The 18952-nt window shown below is 37.7% G+C and overlaps 1 protein-coding gene across 7 annotated transcripts in view; it reads right to left on the bottom strand.

The window, feature by feature from the left end:
- Positions 1-3324: 3324 nt before the first annotated feature.
- Positions 3325-18952, bottom strand: part of CLOCK (clock circadian regulator) — a 61557-nt gene continuing 45929 nt past the window's right edge. For 5 of the 7 annotated variants that reach the window (XM_062492800.1, XM_062492803.1, XM_062492801.1 and 2 more), the window contains 13 exons: positions 18480-18598; positions 14677-14759; positions 14347-14453; positions 13762-13909; positions 13481-13556; positions 12455-12596; positions 11969-12069; positions 10938-11027; positions 8885-9043; positions 7571-7783; positions 6345-6553; positions 5775-6051; positions 3325-4165 (listed from right to left, as the gene is read on the bottom strand). In XM_062492800.1, the coding sequence (XP_062348784.1) occupies positions 3989-4165; positions 5775-6051; positions 6345-6553; positions 7571-7783; positions 8885-9043; positions 10938-11027; positions 11969-12069; positions 12455-12596; positions 13481-13556; positions 13762-13909; positions 14347-14453; positions 14677-14759; positions 18480-18598 (1901 nt within the window). In that variant the 3' untranslated portion in view covers positions 3325-3988. The remainder of the gene's footprint in view (positions 4166-5774; positions 6052-6344; positions 6554-7570; positions 7784-8884; positions 9044-10937; positions 11028-11968; positions 12070-12454; positions 12597-13480; positions 13557-13761; positions 13910-14346; positions 14454-14676; positions 14760-18479; positions 18599-18952) is intronic. The other 2 variants (XM_062492802.1, XM_062492798.1) reach the window with 1 other exon arrangement.

The raw sequence follows: 18952 nt of genomic DNA on the forward strand, positions 1-18952 counted from the left end.
TGCAACTTAAAAAGTTTCCTTCCAAGGAAGCTATCATCACTAATCTCTTCCCCTGGCCATATAAAACACAAAGGCAACCAGTTTTAGAAGCCTTTTTAGTCCTGCACTTTAAACCTCAAAGGATCATAATAAAGAAACATTTTCCAGAAATGTCTCTCTTGACAGTTTTTTGTGTTATTCCTCGATGTGTCCCCTTTTTAACAGTTTCACTGACTAAAGAAATAAACTGTTTTTCAACTAGTCTTTTCAGTAAAGTGCTTGTAATTACTCAAAAAAACCCCAAAAAACAAACAAACAAAAAACCAACAACCAAAAAGAGAAAGTGCTATTTAAGTCTTAAGATAATTTCTTTTTCCTGTGAAAAAACTGCCTGACAAACCTTTACTTTATTCATTTTTACATAAAGCTGAAATGAAACCTATTTCTTGTAAGGATGCTGGGTTACTAATTTTGGTGTTTGGCAGTAGGCAAGATGCCCACAGAAGGTGGTGACACACTGGAACCGTAGTGCAGAAGGTAAACCTTCTAGATGAAGTGGAAGGCATATGGAGAGCTCCTACTAGAATCCTTTCATATTTATATACAAATATAATATATATTAAATATAATATAAAAATAGCTATATTCTTTTTTTCTCTCTGAAGTTATCCCAGACACTTTTCTTCAAAGTCTCACCCATTGCAGACAACGCCTGTCTACTAAACTCTGTGCAAATGCCATCCTTTTCACTCCATTTTGTATCACCAGCCCATTTCTTCACAAATACAATCCTCCCCTTAACAGACTCCTTCCATTCTCTGTCAGAGTCATTCTGCAACATTTCTGCTCCAGAACCTGCAGCATCACAGCATTCACTGTCGTGCTATTTATCAGGATGTTGCAAGTAAGTCTGTAGTAAATGAGTCGGGCAGAAGTAAAAGGCTGATTAAGAAAGAGGCAACAGCCTGGTCCTCCTCTCACTAAAACTCAAGGACAGTTTAGCAATTGATTCAGCAACAGAAGAAGCTGCAGACCTGTTAAATATACACTTTTTAGTCACTACTTGTGAACAAAGCATCTCCATACTTGCACACAATCTGGACCAAGTTCTACACATTTGCCTTTGTAAAGTTTCCCTGATTCAGGTCAGGAATTCTTCAAATGTGTGCTGTTATTTTTCCAGTTCCTTAGAATTTCCCCATCTTCTATCCTTTCTCTACTAGCTGGTAGTTCTGTAATTGAATGACCTCTCTCTGAGGATACAAAAAGCTTCTTGATCAAAGCATATGTTTCTATATTCTCTTTCAGCAGCCACACTATCCCATCATCTAACTGCTCTCTCCTTGTTTAGCCTTTTTACTGACAGACCTATAGCAGCACACCAGAGTATATGGGGAGGGGAGAATGGGAAGCTGAAATGAAGCTTCATATAAAAAGCTGCATCATTAACTGTCTGGCTGGTATCTCTAATTTCTATAATTCTCAGTATAATAGTTTAATACACCTATTTTACCACTACTCAGTAGTTCTAACCGCACTATTAAAGCTCTCCCAGATTTCTTTATTAGTGCTATATTTTTATTGTAATTGGTTAAAGAAATTTGTATCTAACCTATTTTCCATTAGGCAAAGAAGTGACAGCACAGACCTCTAGTCAATGCAGCTTCATATAGAAACAGGTGGAATGGAGTGGTAGGGATAGCAGAGCAAGGCAGGATTTCTTTACATAGAACTTTACAGAAACAGGTCTCTGACAATTATCCCAGTCTGAAGAATGCCAGAAATCCCTTTAAAGAAGGGAAAGCATTCCTTGCTATGTTTGGTATTGGCATCTGTTCTTTGCTCCAGGTTGCCATAGGCTTCTTGGAGCAGAGAGCAATCTGATTCTCTTTGGTACTGTGTTTCTCACACTCTCCTTCCTTGCTCACTGCTTGGCTCTTTGGTGCCAAACATTTGCTTTATGACTGGGGAATAACAAATGTCTAATGCTGGGACACGTGCAGAGGCAAAGGTTTGCCCCAAAACGTCACCAACGGCATCGAAGGCTTGGCTAAACCACTATTATCTCCTGCAGGTTTGGTTCATCCAGGAATACAATCAAACTGTTCCATAGTACAAAATACACCATCACCATTTGGTTACATTCATTCAACTCCTCCTTAGTATTCAAGATTAATCCAGCTTTCTCTCCCTAGCACTAGTTTTAACTGCTTTTACTGGTTTTTTTTTTTTGTTTTTAATTAATTATCAGATCTACCAGCATTTATTAGTTTTCCTCTGAAGTTCTGGCTTCCACAAACTAGTACCACAAAACCTAGCAACATTTACTTAAATAGCACGTATCTGTTGGAACTTTTTATTTTCTTTATAAAGTTAAGTTGCCTTCTGAAGTCTTAGTTCAGTGATAACTCTTAAATCAATACCTGGTAGTGTTAAATGCAATCATGATCTCCCCCAAAACACACTTTAAATGCTTCCAAAAATTATTTTTAAAAAATCAGCTTATTATTCTTCCTTCCGCAAAAGGAGCCCTGTCTTTTAAGGTTTGCACCTTTTTTTCATTTTTTAAGAATATTACCTTAAAGATCTGAGATTTTTGAGACTCCTGTATCTCTGGATACTGTCTGAGGGGGAGTACCAGTCAAAAATATTCATGGTCCCAACTAAGACCACTGTTAAAATTAACACAATACATAAATATCTATGAAGTAGATACACAAGTTTGGTTGACAATGTGCTAAGACTTCAAAATTGAAAATGGTTACAGATTCAAGACATTGTAATTCAAGATGTTCAACATTATCACCTGAATTAAAATCAAGGCACTATGGGTTTTGTTGTTGTTGTTAAAATGACCCTGAATTAGCTCTGACTAATTTTTGAAGGAGAATAAAAAGATTCCAACATGGTTTAACAAGTTACAATTCTCACCACAGAGAAAGTGGTTAAAAAGTGCCCAAAAGGTTATTAAATGTAAATATATTTTTGTGCAAATTACTCCTATAACTGAAACATTCTTGAAAATTACTGTCATTTTTTTTAAACCTTTTACATAAATATTTCCAACTATGAACTATATCAAAAGATAGCTTTGGGGAATAAAATTCCAAACCATCCGCAAGAAAGCAGTGCAAATTCCTATTTTTCAAATAAAATGATGAATTAATTATGAAATGATGAATGATATTTATGAATCTGAATGTCCTGAACCCTGATGCATGATCACCAGTTCAAACAGCTTCATCAATAATTTAACTTCAAGCAGTCAACTAACCAACACACTATACCTCACCGAACAAACCCTGACATCACGGACAAAGCACAAACAAGAGACTTGTGCCCACATTAAGGGTGAAAATAATGATGCATCATGTTGTAAACAAAAGGGTAGAACAGAGGAAAACATTAGTCTGAGTATGGTGTGAGAATTCAGGGAAACATATTCAAACCTACAAATAACAGATTACATTTTCATGCATCATATAAAATATTTTGCTCTTTCTCCTTTTATGCAGACATATACACAATATTTTACAGCATCTGTACAACAGAGAACTGGATTTCACACAACATTTTCAAAATATTTACTGTCCTGCAATCATCTGAAAAAAAAATTAGATGGTTTTGGACTATATTTCTGGCATTTTTTTCCTGCTAATTCAAAACAATTGCTCCATGTCCGTTTTAATACTTTAAAAATGTACAGGATTGATAAAAATACCAATATTTTCAGCATCACTCTCATTTCAGTCACATTTGGAGATTTCACCTGGACAAATTACAACATGGCAGCAAATCCTTTAGAACACAGAAACTGGGGCAACTCTCAAAGTTGGCCATGTCCCCATCACCACCTTGTGGCTTTTCTTAATAAATTCCAGAAGTCAGAAGTAGATGTCAACACCATGGTGCTAGAAAGCCTTCGTACTGTTACCTCTGTAGCTTCAGTGCAACTGTTTGTGGGGCAGCCCCTGCTGGCAGTTTGCTTCAAAAAGAGGCAGTGCCCACACTACTGTGGCTGAACTTTGGAAGGATCAGTCATCTTGTCAGTTCTGTGTCGTGACAGCTGCTGCTGCTGAGACTGATGCTGCTGGTGGTGGGACTGAGTGAAAGTGCTTTGCTGTAGTGGGAAAGCAGCAGAGAGAATAAGCTGAGCCGACTGATTTCCATGAAGTAACCTGGATGTCTAAAACATGAAAATAGAAAAAAAAAATCATTTTATCTGCTTGCACTGATAAACACAAGCCTAGCTGTTTTTTAACTTCTCATACGGGTTCAATCAAAATAAACTTTGGATTTGGCCAGTTAGGCTGAGCAAACAATGCGAAGATTAGTTCATACTAATACATTTAAGCAGTGCATCTGACTAATTAATAAAGCAGCTGTAATTGGTCTTTGTAATTTCTGTGGTAATAGGTAGGAACACATGGCAATTTGTCTTCATTTCAAACCACTGAAGCATAGTGGGGTGTAAGAGATCTATTTGAGTAAGTGTAGGTAGCTGTCATTGCAGTCAAATGAAAAAATAGTGCTTGATTTAGCATAGATCACACTTATTCCCTGCAGACAAAACACACAGTCAAAGAAAATGGTGCATCTGCAGACCCAAACATCCCCTTTGAAGGAGACTTATCACTACTGGAAATGGCACTTAGTTTTAATTGAATTCTTCTTAGAACAACAACAAAAAAAAAAAGATTACTGAAGGAAAACAATGAAGGATAGGTACAAATGCACTAGGACGTCTCAATCCTGAAATGTTCTGCAGCAGAAAGTAAAGTACATCAACTGCTCCTCCACCTACAGAATCAGACTATAAGATGCCCCAGTAAAGAGAAGCAGAAAAAGCACTTTTGTCCTTTTTGAAGAGTACTTGCTTCACTTAAAATTCTAACACATTAATAGTCTGTATTAAAAACACTGGACTTTTGCCTAGAACGAAACTCTAGAGTAGGAGCAGACCTTTTGAGATCTTCGTAATTCTGGTGAAACAGATGTGAAATAAGTCAAAATTGTATAAACTTTTAAATTTAGAAACAGACATACAGACACTACCAACCTACTAAACACCATCTCTGGTATTCTAGCCACTACTGCATCTCTTTCACCAGCTCCAGATGCCGGGTGACCCATGTACCAGCAATTAATTGGAATCAACAAATGGCAACAGATTTCCCCATCAATTCCTTTTATCTTCTGTTTCTTTTAGAGATTTCCTATTTCTAAACTCCTTGGGTTTTGTCTTCCTTCTCTTTTGACCCAATCTCTCTTCTTTCTCCACTAAAACGAGGTTCTTCCCTACTCTCTGCTTACAAAATTACTTGCTGCTCAGCCTCCCCTGTAGCCCTGTAGCCCTGTAGAATTTCATGCCTTGAAATGAATGCCTCCATGTTACTGGGACACGTCTTGCTTTGGGCTGTGTGCTGCTTTCCAGACCAACCATCTTCTCTCATACCTTACTGCATTAACATGTAAAGTGAATGAAAGAAAATGTAAACTGTTTTAAAGGAAAAATCTGTTTTTTCATCCCACAGTCAATTAAGAGCAGCAATTCCAAGGGAAAAATATGTAAGACAGGCCAATACATGGAGTAACACTGCAGGAAAGACCACCTCTCCTTTAAGAAACAGGATTTTAGAGAACAGCTACAGAAAAAATCTTACATCATGCATTGGGCTTATTCACAGGTTACTATTTTAAGTGCTTTGTTTTCAGGTAAAGCACCCCTGGATAACCTAGCAAATGCTGAAATGCCAGGACTTGGAAAAATTTGTAGACAGCTCTACATTCATTACCTGTAGGAACTGCTGGGGGTGCTGGGTCAGCTGTGACTGAGCTGGTTGTTGCACTGTGGTGAGCTGCTGCTGATGGTCCTGCTGACTTTGCTGCTGCTGCTGCTGCTGTTGCTGTTGTTGTGTTATTGACAAAGTCTGTGGCTGCTGCTGTTGGGCAGCAAAAGTGGGATAAGCTGTCACCACCTGTCCCATGAACATAGTACTTGGTACCATTACTGCTCCACATGCTACTGGGGCCGTGACAAGTTTTGTTACCAGTTGCTGACCTTGAGAAAATCTGTTAATAGAAAAAAACATTTGGAGTGCCTTCAGGAAAAAAATATATGAAGCATCACATACACTTGGAAAGGCAGATTTCTCAAAGTCATATTTTGCTATTACAACATGGGTTTTGATAAGCCTGCAAAACATGCTACTTTGGGCAGTTTAGTTTCAAGGGTTGCATCCATACTGCTGAAACACAAATCACACAATCTTTTTAATGCTACTTTAGTTCCTTTTGGATATGGTGCAGCTGCATAAGCATACCATTATAAAAAGTCATCTTAAATATAGGTTTTGAAGATTTACCTGATTTGTCTGTCCTGTGTAAAAGTGGTTACTGCAGCAGCATTCTGGTTGTTGTTCTGTGGTAAGCTAGAGGGAACCTGCACCACATTTCCTGCTGTTGGCTGAGAAATCACCATAGTGTTGTACAAAGGTGCCGAGACTGTGTTCTGTGACTGACTGGCAAGAGAAGACTGTTGATTATGTCCACTAAGTACATTTTGTTGACTATGCTGAAAAGAAATTTTGAGATAGTAAGTTGAAAATAGCCAGATACTACAGCTGTTCTCACTGTCACTGCCCACACTTCACAACTACCAGTGCTTCTTTTCTACTCAAATGAATTCTTAATTCAAGTACACATGTATTTCTACTGACTGAGAATTTAGAGGTGGGACTGGACCCTGGACATCTGCATCTCTTACATTAACTTCTTTTCCTATTCAGGGCTTTTTTTTTCTCTGATTTTTTCAGCTACTTGCATACTTTTTATTCAAAATTCTATTTTTATTCCTTTAGCATCTCTGTGCTCAACCCAAGACTAAAAAGTGCACATAATGCCAATAATTTCTTACTTGAAAGTTTGGAACTAACCTACTGCTGAGATGGCAAAATACATCACTCCTCTGCCTCTTCACAAATTTCAGAAAGAAAGTATGGAATGTGGAAAAGGGTACAGAGAAGGATGACCACAGAGATCAGATGTATACGGAGTCGCCATACACAAAATGGTCAAACCCATAGAGGTGATCAGCATGAAGAACCAGCTTCTGTGGGAATACATGCTGTTGAGATTCTTCTGCTAAACTGTTCAGGCATAAGTTAAGAGCTGTTTCTTTGTTACATCATAAGGTTTAATGTGTAAGTTGAGTGCTGCTTAGCTTTTAGGCCATGTTCCTTTCTATCTTTGCTCTCGCTGTCTTTTTGTCACATGCACCAAAACAGAGACACTCCCCTAGATAGTTCTCAGTTCACTGCTGTTTTGAATGCCTGGATTTTGTCTGGTTTTGTTGTTCCTTGTTCTTTCCTTGCTGTGCCTAAACTGTTCTGTAAGTAGTAGAGTGAATCTTGCCAACAAACTCTGTTGTGCTGCCACTTAATATTAAATCAGGCTTTTGCTGATACCTTTACTGATAATTTTTTAAGCAATCTCACTCGTTCCTAACGGGGGAATGTCAGGGAAGCTGCTGTGTTTCAGCTGGGGTTTTGAGCAAATATTATGTCCACCAAAATAAGCAATAGAATTTTACCTGTGTTGCAGTGCTCTGCAGGGACTGCTGCTGCTGCTGTATCATGTGTGGAGTACTTATGTGGCCTGTATTCATCCCACTTTGAGTCTGATTAGTCTGAACAACTTGACCTTGCATGTTTATTGGCGTAAGCTGCTGAACGGTTGAAGAATTTCCAGAAGGAAGCTGCACAGAACCAAAGTTGAGTCCAGAAGCTGACTGCTGCAAGAACATCTTAAAAAATTCCACAGGTTATAGGGTCAGTATTCAGAGACTCAACTCTTAACTGTTAAGAATCAGAATCCTGATTTCTAGAGTTCTAAATACTAGCATATTATATTTGTTCTTAAAGAAAAAGCACCATTTAGAGACTAACCAGTAATGCAGTCTACAACTATCTAAAGACAAAACATATTTGAGATGACACTTCTATTTGTAGGGATTTTTGCAGTAACACTAAATAAGAAAACCTCTGAATTAGTAGATCGAGGCATAACACCAAGAATGTAATCTTTCCTGACAATCAGGAAATCATAATGATTATACTGAACTTTCCAACGTAATAAACAGAACTCAGCACAAAATTATTAGGTTCTTTAGAAAAAGTTAGGCCCAAGCCTACAACAAGGCAGAATATGCAGCACTGAAGTATTTTCTCTAGTTTTCACATTTCTGAACAAGGTCCCTCCACACTGCATGGGAAGGAGAGCTGCGAATCTCTCCTTTTGAGACATGGATAAGGCAGTCTACTGCTGGCATGTTTACACTAGATATCACACAACACCGAAAATGGCAAATCCAGAAATTCCTACTCTTCCAACAGAACTTAAGCAACATACTCAATATTTCCAGAAAGTATTTTTCTACTCTTTAGTCACAATCCAGAGAATCCAGTAACTCCTCCAAATTTATCATGCAAAGTAGAGTCATTCAGCCTGACAGGACAGTTTAAGAAACAAAGAGACATGGATTTAACATCCTCAGAGCTAAAAATGAAAAACAGATGCTCATCTTGCAGATTGTGGATTAATATTCTAATGGCTGCAAAACGTTGCAAGAATTAACAACCACTCCATCCTTCTACATTTAATTAGGTTAAGTCATAAGCTAGGCCTGACCTGCTCAACACTGGGACACTTCCAGATACATTCAGAAGCAAAACATCAGGTACCACTGCAACAGCAGCTTCAGATACTATGGATTTCAGACATATTAGGCCCAGATGGCAGCTGACAGGGAATATCAAGGATCATGTTGTGGTATTAGGTGCCCAAGTCACATTTTAGATGCCTAAATTCTCTACAGATGAAACCTGTAAGTGATACACTAACTCACCTGGAGTCCTTGACCATGAACAATTTGAAGCTGCTCTTGAATCTTACGCAGCTCTTCCTGCTGCCGATGAATATTGGCCTCTATCATGCGTGTTCTTTGCTCTAGCTGGTCCTTTAGATGTTGCATAGCTCCTAACTGAGCTGAAAACTGAAACACAGGCTGTAGTGAAATGAATAAATTAAAAGCTGAGCAAAAATGACATTTTATTTACAAGAGATAAGGGCAGTCCTCCACAGAATCAAAGAAATCAAGCACTCTTTAAACTACTAATAAACCATCATCTGGGGACCAATTCGTGAGTATGAAAACATCACAGAATCAACATTTAATTGATGCATGAGAAATAGTGAACTAAAAAAATCCATTGCACAAGAAATTGACTGGTGTCCAAATCGCACACATGTATGTTTGTGTGTATGTAGCCTTAGTAATTTACAAGGTACTGTGGATGTTAAAGCTCTCTCATGCTTAAAATTACAATTGTGCCAGTTCAGAAAGAAAAACTAAAACATACAAATGAATTGGGAATACCCACAGTCACAAAAAGCTGAAGGCTGAGCCCACAGAGAAACTATCTGCCACTTCTGTTCTCCCTCAGACATTTGCTACAGGCCCCAAGTCAGTATGACCTTTTCATACTTATATCCTGCTCTTACTACACAGAAGCATTTCACAGACCAAGCCTTGTGTTATAAGCATATGCCTGAAAGCTACCAGCAGAGTTGATGGATTTTTAAATTCATGCCCCAAAATCTCTTAACTGTTTCTTCTATCTATGTTGCTAATGCACAAGGCTGAAAATTATATCCACACAAGTAACAGGAAGAAAAAAATTAAGGAAAAATGTCAAATTACAGAATTTGTTCATTTCAAGAGAATAATCTGGCACCAAAGGACTCAATTTCCAAAAGAGAAATTAATATTATATTCAGAATATAGAAGCAGAGAATTGCTTAAGATGGAAAAGGCCTTTAAAATCATCAAGGATAACCACTAACCTAGGACTGCCAAGTCCAACGCTAAACCATGTCCTTAAATGCCCCATCTACATGGCTTTTAAATACCCTCATATATGGTGACTCCACCAACTCCCTGGTCAGCCTGTGCCCAAACTTTTTCCAATATACAATCTAAACCCTCCCTTGGTGGAACTCAAGACCATTTCCTCTCACTCTGTCCCTGTCACCTGAGAGAAGAGACTGACACTCCTCGCTACAACCTTCTTTCAAGGGGTCGCCCCTGAGCCTTTTCTCCAGGCTAAATATGGCCCCAGCTACCTCAACCACTCCTTGTCTGATCAATGTTCCAGACCCTTCACCAGTTCCACTGCCCTTCTCTGGACTTGCTCCAGCACCTCTATGTCTTTCTTGCAGTGAGGTGTTTAAAACTGGACACAGCACTCAAGACGTGGCCTCGCCAGTGCTGAGCACAGGGGGACAATCACTGCCCTGCTCCTGCTGGCCACACCATTGCTGATCCAGGGCAGGGTGCCATTGCCCTTCTTGGACACCTGGGCACACACTGGATCATGTTCAGCTGTTGCTGACCAGCATCCCCAGGTCCTTTCCTGCTGGGCAACTTTCCAGCCACTCTTCTTCCAGCTTGAAGTGCTGCATGGAATTGTTGTGACACAAGTTCAGGACCCAACACCTGGCCTTGTCAAACCTCAGCCTATCAATCCAGCCTGTCCAGATCCCTCTGCAGAGCCTTCCTGCCCTCCAGCAGAGCAATACTTTCACCCAACTGGGTGTCATCTGCAAACTCACTGATGGGGGCCTCAATCCCTCTTTCAATCAATATATCATCAATAAATATATTAAACAGGACTGGGCCCAGTACTGAACCCTGTGGAACCTCACTAGTGACTGGCTGCCAGCTGGATGCAACTCCAATCACCACCACTCTCTGGGCCTGGCCATCCAAACTGTTTTTCACTCAGTGAACAGTGCATCCACCCAAGCCACAGGTAGCCCATTACTCCAGGAGAATGCTGTTCTCTAGGAGAACAAGACTGCTTAAAAAATAATAAACAATAAATCGAGTTAATCCATACCTGACTCATTCCAGACTGGAGCTGTAAAGCTGCAGGTTGAGATATTGCTGGCTGTGTTACTGGTTGTCCAAGAGACTGTGAGCTTAAAGACTAGGATTGAAAAAATTGTTCCATAATCATAAGAGAATGAACTTCATACTTGACATGAAGTATTTCTTTGAAGTGTCAAATTCAAAACAGCATCATATGAACATATAATAGAAACTAGTAAATTGTCCTGAAATATCTAACCTTAATTATCAGAGAATTAAGAAAACGAGAGCAATTGATTATCTACATAATATATACATGATTTTTCCACTGCTAAAAATATATATAGGCAGTAGGTATAAAACAGAAATTACAACTACAAATATTTTAGAATTCTTAATTGTATTAAGGGAAAGATTTTGTCAACAAGTTTTGAAGTTGACACCTTTGATTTATCCTTAAACTAACTATTTTTTAGAAATACCTATTTTAATAAGCATTCTGTTCATGAAGTGAATGTATTAGCTCAACAGGAAAATAACCACCAAGTACATGAAACATGACAATTTCTCATACTACCAAGATTTTAGAAAGTATATGGAAGTATTCACTAATGTTCTTAGTCATAAATTTGCATAAGTTCTTTATAGGGACACATACAGCAATACACTGGCATTTTTACATACATCTAGATAGGGGGGTGTGTGTGTGTGTGTGTGTGTGTGTGTGTGTGTGTGTGTGTGTGTGTGTATGTATGTGTATTAAAAATCCAGAATCACAGAGAGAAGTTCTGTGTAAGTGAAAGCAGACATTCATTCACATTCTTGCAAATTCTAATGACAAAACCTAAATGCATATATGCTTAATTATTGTATTCCTTTAAAATCTCCTATACCAAAGTTGCATACAGATGATGCAATTCTAAGAGACATATTCCAAGAGAAACTCTTACAGTTTAAACTGTGTTTTTAGAAGAAATAAAACAAAGCTTATATGGATTTAATAACAGCTTTTAAAGGTGAACTCCACTGTTTAAGTACAACATTTTTCTCTGCAGTTACCTGACTGCTCAGAGATGATCTTCTTTGTGCAGTCTTTTCATGACCTGATAAGCCTTGCCTTGGAGGAGTGCTAGTGTCCACTGTCATTTTAGTTGGTGTTGCTGACAATGTTGAGAGTTAGAACAGAAAGAAACATGTTAATTGTTATCTCAATTCTGTAATGCTATAATCTAATTACAGGAAGCTTTTAATGAAAAAAAAGCTGTTAAGGCTTGGACTCTTTTTTTTCCCCTCTATCCACCAATCTGATCGGTGATAGAGTACAATCTGATGAATTGAAATAGGGTGTACTAGTGTCTGATATTATACTTCTAGAAGTAAGTCTTTTTCAGAGTAGTCTGCAGATCTCTGAACCATCAAAAAGGCTATTTTCACTTGCACACTTCTCATAAAATGCTTATTAACTGCCACTTATGCATTTAATTAAATTAAGTAGAGAAAGCCTTCATTAGGAAGGCAATTCTATTTTCAACAGTTGGTGCTTACATGAATGATCCGATACTGCAGTATGGGAAGATTTTCTTGAACTCCTGGAGGAAGCAGAAGGTGTGGGACTGGTATCAAACCTTTCCAGTGCTTCTTTGAGACTCACTGTGTTTATGTGATTGTCAGACCCAGAGTCCTGACTCTGAAGAGACACACAAACAACAATTATTTATCTAATGTGTATTTGTTAGAGAATATCTCAGACCTTTTTGGTTCTAACCAACCCCCTTACACAGGTGACCATGCAGAAGTAGTGGCCTGTTTGATGGCTGTAAGCTGTTTCCATTTGAGGCTTTTATCCTTGGAAACCAAAGCTATATAAACCTAGAAACCAAAATGCATGCAGACTTAGGCCACAAACTGACTACTAAGCTGCCCTCCTTTTGTAGCCACTCAATTCACTCTGAACTACAGTGTAATGAGTGAACTGCTTATTCTTTTGAGAAAGGAGGAGCTCGTTCCACTAGGAGCACTGACAAACGAAACTTGCAAAACTGCCAAAAGAAAACGTTTCTGACCTGTCAGGTTAAAACATGACAGATCATCTCCACAAGCTGATAAGACTCACTGAGCTTCCAAGGACATGAACTCAAAATGAATTTTGTATACTTCTAAGAAGTGGGACAGAGTCACACAGTTAAACAGCTCCTACTTTCCTACTGTTAATTCCTTCTTGGTGTGTTCACCTTGGTTTTTCAGATTATGGGTACTTCCAGTAAGGGACACCATTTGTTTAGGAACCTAATGCTGCAGAAATGAGACCTTAATAAAAAACGTATGGATGCTACCATGTTATAAATACACGGGTGTTAATTCCTGAAAAGAGAATGGTGTTGTTACAGGCAGACTACAATTAAACGCCCTTTCTAGACTTCCTTGATAATTTTCAACAGTCACGTTATTTAGAGAACAAATAATTACTTTATTTGGGGACAAATGGGACAAGCACTTTTTGCTGCTGTATGTTTGCTTGTGCATTATATTTAGTATGTGAAGATGCAAAATAAAATTACATAAAACACTCACTTTATCTGCTGTTATCTCTGGAAGAGATTCCTCAATACCAAGTTCTCGTCGTCTTTCTGCTCTAACTTCTGCATAACTAGAAGAATAAACCAAAGATGACTGCTATAGTACAGGATGATTTAAAAAATAAACCTCAAAGACTAAACTCCTCAAACCCACTTTGCTCACAAACTATCCCAGAAGTTTTCCAGGGATTCTTCACAATGCTATAATTTCTCTACCTCCAAAATATCATCAAGACAGCTCCCACACTAGTAGGACTACTTTAAAAAGTCACCTACCTTACAACAGTGTGCGTACAGACAATAAACTCTGGCCTGGAATTCCACTGGTGATACGTGATATAGTAATGAGTTTGCAGCCAAATCCACTGTTGTCCCTTTGTAAGGAATCTGTAGTAGCATGACTTCCCTTTCCCATATTGCATTACTATAAAAATCAAGAATAAAGTTTACTGTCTTGCCAGGTTGTAAATACTCCAATCTGATAAAAAGACCATTATTTCCCAGATTCATATACCCCAAACCCATGTCTAAATCCAGTATTAAGACAATAACCAAAACAGGTTTGAAAATTTTCCAATTTTTGCACTTATTAAACAATATAAAGCCTTTTAAATGCCATTGGAAGAACTGGAAAAGTGTAAGTCATAGTGCTGTGCACTCCAATTTACCAAAATGAAACCCCAGAATTGTAAAATAAAGTTATCTGTTCTGTAGTTTTGTATCAAAAGAAAAAAGATATGGAACAACAGTATGTCAAACAAATGGGAGTAAAGACACTTCACTCAAAATATCACAAAATTTCACCAAAACAGTTGTAGAATTTAACAAACTTGCTAGTTTTAGTAATTTAGTTATACTCACAATGCTCATGACATTTTGCCAGATTATCTAGATCATCCACATGATAATAATCATAGCCTGATGTTCCCAAAACTTCAAATGGAAGATAACCTATTATTGGAGGTGCCCTAATTAATGAAAAAAATTAATGTCATTTTATTTTCACACACATGAAAGAATATCAAGCGAACCAGAATTCATATAAGCTTGTTTACAGTATATGCTCCCAAAAAATTAAAAAAATGAAACCCAACACAAGCTATGAGTAGTTAATGCAGATTAGTGAACTCCAAATACTACAGCCACCACTGTGATTCAGCTGCTACTGCTACTACACAGAAAGGACTGCACCTGTGATCCAAGAATAGGAACTTCCATTCTAAGCTGTGTCTAGATGTGAACTCTTCGTTGGGTTCTTCAACAGTGCACATTTCCTAAAAAAAATAAAAAAAAAAAAAAAATCGCTTAAATCTGTTCTATTCTAGTACCAAAGCTCTTTCAAAATTCAGACTTACCTAAAGTTAGTTAGACAATTCCACAGTAGTTATAATGTTATTTTTAGACAGTTTCATTGGTTTTGCTTGCTTAGATGCACAGTACTGAGGTAGAATCAAATCTCAACTCTGTCAAGATGATGCTCAGTTGATTTAAATGGACTAACCATGTCATGAGATTCAACTCAAACTCAGTATCTACAGACACAGTAGCACAAACAGAAATCCATAGTTCCTGCAGTTATGTTTTTAAATTGTAACACACAAAAGAAGAGGTGAAACATTCCCAACACACAGTCTGATTATAGTGTGTGTTTATAATGGGTAAAACCCAACATTAGTAAGATGGTCACTTGTTTAAGTCTGAGTTTAGGAATACAATTCTTCCCTTTAGTGAACACAAAGTACTCTAAACCTCTGAGTGCACAGACTATTCTTATGTTTAGAATGCATGAAAAGTAAGAGAATGGCTGTATTTCCATTACAACAACACTTTAAGGTATTCTGCACATAATTCTAAACGTATTCCACTCAAATGTATTCAGAGCACGTCAGTCAACTTCTACTGTCCCCTTGGAGAAAGGTAAAGATGGCCCACTGAGTATTGTGCCTCATGCAGAGACAGCCACACCACCACGCACCCCAAGCCAGCCAATTCTTTTGCAAACTCCTCCAGTACTGCCTTACAGGAAGGAAGATGGATGATGGAATACATGCACACAAATACACCCCTCAGCGAATTACGTTCAAATTAGAGATAAGTAAATCCTTCTTTTCTGGACACCTGCACACATTTGTCATTTTTAGGAGCTTGCAATGGTATTCCCAGTGCCAGGAACACAGCAGAATCTACTGATGATCAGGTACAAGAGTTTCCTAAAGACTGCAATGTAGAAGCTGCTGCTACACTGGCAGAATACTCACAAGTGTGAACAGACGAGCACATTGCTGCCCGGCAGACATCTGTAACTAAAGTAGTCCTGCAGAAAAATACAGTAGAAGACCAACAGAGGGACTGACCACCTTTCTTTTCATTCTTTCAGGTTACAATCCAAAGAGTTTAATCGGATACTTTATGGTTTTTAAAATAGATCTAAGTTTTCTTTCTGTGAAAGGAAAAAGTGACCATACCTAGGCAATGTTTTTTGCTCAACTTCATCACTGTAAAATCTGAAGACAATGACTTAGAAAATGATGGAATGATGGATGAATTTGATGGAAGCAATGAACTAACAAATCCTGGGCACAAATTTATGACTCTTGATGTGAACTCCAGCCAGCAAGACCTAAGTTTCAAACCCGAAACTATCCCTAGAACCCAAAGCTCATCTACTTTTCTAAAATTATAGCATTTAATAAAGCACCACTCAAAGTAAGAGAAATGACAGAGCAAGAGTATATCCTTGAGATATACTTTTGATTTGTTGTTTCTTTTGATCTAATTATTTTGGCACAAGTCAAAATAAAAATCACTGAAGTGCAGGCAGTAAAATCGCAGCAAAACTTCATGGTTAGAGAGGAAATGGCAGCAGGTTAGTATCCAATTACTCAATGCATTTATATTAATGATTTGCAGATATTCCACTGTAAAGTACCCCTGGGCAGAAGCCAGCTTGTTCAACAAGGCGTCTTGTTGAAGTTGTCAACAAGGCATCTAGAAAAGAAAGGACTTTCATTTGCAACAAAAAGTATTCCGGTAGAATCCTTTCCTTTGGATTGATCCTCCCTTCTTGAAAGGATGAAATCATCAACTAGCCAAAATTCAAGACAAATGCTTAAAATAATGTGTACTAAATGTAATGTAATTACAGAATGTAAAACCAAATGCCTTCACTAGGGAGTAGTATTTGTGACATGCTTTGTTGCAAAAGTGGTAGGGTCATATGCATAAAATAACAACGTGAACTTTAAAAGTGCAAAAAGCATTGCATATCCTGAGAAATTTTGAGAACAAAAAAAAAAAAAAAAAAAAAGAATCCAGAACCATATACCAACTGAAAGAGAGTGACAGATGAGCAGGAAGATTCTACCTTAAATAAGGCAAGTACTAAAACACACATCCCCTTACTGGCTGCATCACACATTTGTTAGTGAAGTTACTGGGATGGTAAAATTATTGAGATACACTCATTTGCTAAAGTCTAGTCAAAGATAATTGAGTGTATCGCAAGTATAAACGTGTAGTGCCAGATTAAGTCTTTAATGTAACACTTCTTCAAAGGACTTCCCAAATAAATAGCATCAGTTAAAAGTCTCAGGAGGATCTTTAAACTTTTGCAATGTGGAAGTTTCCGTGGGCACTAAGGGCTCAGAGGTTCGGGTAGAGGAGTGAAACATTGGCCAGAGTACAACCTGTAAGGCTTTGGCCTGCAGGAGACTGAGACACTTGAAGATTATAAATGGACGTCTCTCAGCTCCCAGAAGTAGGAAACACAGGAGTTTTACTATGAACTGTCAGACTTTTTAAAAGACAAAAGCAATTGCAAATGTGTCAGGTTGGTCTTTTTTCCACAGTTATTTCATTAAGCAAAAATCCCACATATAACATCTCTACTAACTGTAGGCACAACATGAAAAACATTTTTTAGACCTGCATGGGAAGAAAAGTGTCAGATGAAAGCTTCAGAAAAAATAAACTTTCTCTGGCATTGGGTCTGGAGAGACAAAATTCCTATTCAGCTTGACAAAACTGAGGAAGTTTATATCATGCCTCCACAGGCTCCCTACTATGGTTTTGAAGTGAAAAGTATATAAACCCCCTCTTCAGATGTTACCACCAACTGTCTTCAGCTTAAGACATAAGAGCTTTAAATTTAAGAGGCAAAATTTTTACATGTTCGGAGTTCTTCTATTACAGACAACAGCTTTACGTCGGGTCACGTACATCCCGTGGCATTACTTTACAGCTGAACTGCAAAAACAAACTTTAGATAGCAGACTCTCCAGAACCTTGATTCATATATTTGTGTGAAATATATAATCAGAATCACAATCACAGACTATACTGTACTGCATCCTGAGTATTTATTCTGACTGGTTTTGGAGAAACAGGATTATACTTGCTGAACTACAAGTATCATATGCATTCAATTCTAAATTTGGAAAGGCACCTTCACATCATACATTAGCAGCTAAGCAAAATGTTAGGTTTAAACCACTGAGTTGCTGAGTAACTACACTGAAACAAAAGATTTCTATTACCTCAAACCCCCACTCTTGTTTACTGACAAGTAATGAATCTTTCATTAAGCCCTCTGAGATTTACTTCTGTGTCAAAACTGCAGAAAGACCGGCAACAAAAAATTCACATCCAAGTTTCAACTAAAATCAATCATTTCTACAGTGAAAGTGGAATCCCAATGTAATCTTTCATACTGTTTAAGCTCATCTTGCTAAATTGTACTCCTGTGGACTTCACAGAAATTTACTCCTTGCATATTTCTCCTTTATATTACTATTCAAAATTAGTGTTCACCATAACTGTTTGATACTTTGCATAGAACAGCCTATATGAAATAAGAAACAGACACTTCCAGTTTAATATCATATAATTCCTTATAGTTCTCATTAGTATTTAAAATGTTGTGCGTATTTTCTCTGAAGTTTTCCCATTAAGAGTCCATTTAATAATGATATAAAAGTGATTTCATTTGTACATACCTTGATAAACTGAGGTGTAGCTAATCTAACTGTGGCTACAAAGCAAACTTTCTCTTCATACGAAGGCCGGTGTGATCTCTGAATAGTTCCTTCAAAACCATTGTGCGCTGAGTTGGGAACTGAGGGCAGACAGGAGATGACAGCACAGATGACAATATAAGTATGGAGGAAAATTGCAGTAATATCAGAAGACAAGTGGCCCAATATTTATTTGCTGTTTGCTCGTAACTTAACAGGTATTAAGAAAAATGCTACATATCTACACTTACATGCAGAGGAATAGTACCACAGTAGCAGGAGTAGTTATATAGTAGTAATGGAAACTCAATCACCAAACAGCTTTCTTAAAAAACTAAAACTACAGTTAATATGCTATTATTACTGACAAAGCATTTTAAAGAAACTAGTAGCAGTTCCAATTCTTGCTAACTGGTAAAAATTACTGGATTATATTTCATTCAAAAATATCTTTA

Source organism: Cinclus cinclus, chromosome 5, assembly GCF_963662255.1.
Source record: "Cinclus cinclus chromosome 5, bCinCin1.1, whole genome shotgun sequence".
NCBI lineage: Eukaryota > Metazoa > Chordata > Aves > Passeriformes > Cinclidae > Cinclus > Cinclus cinclus.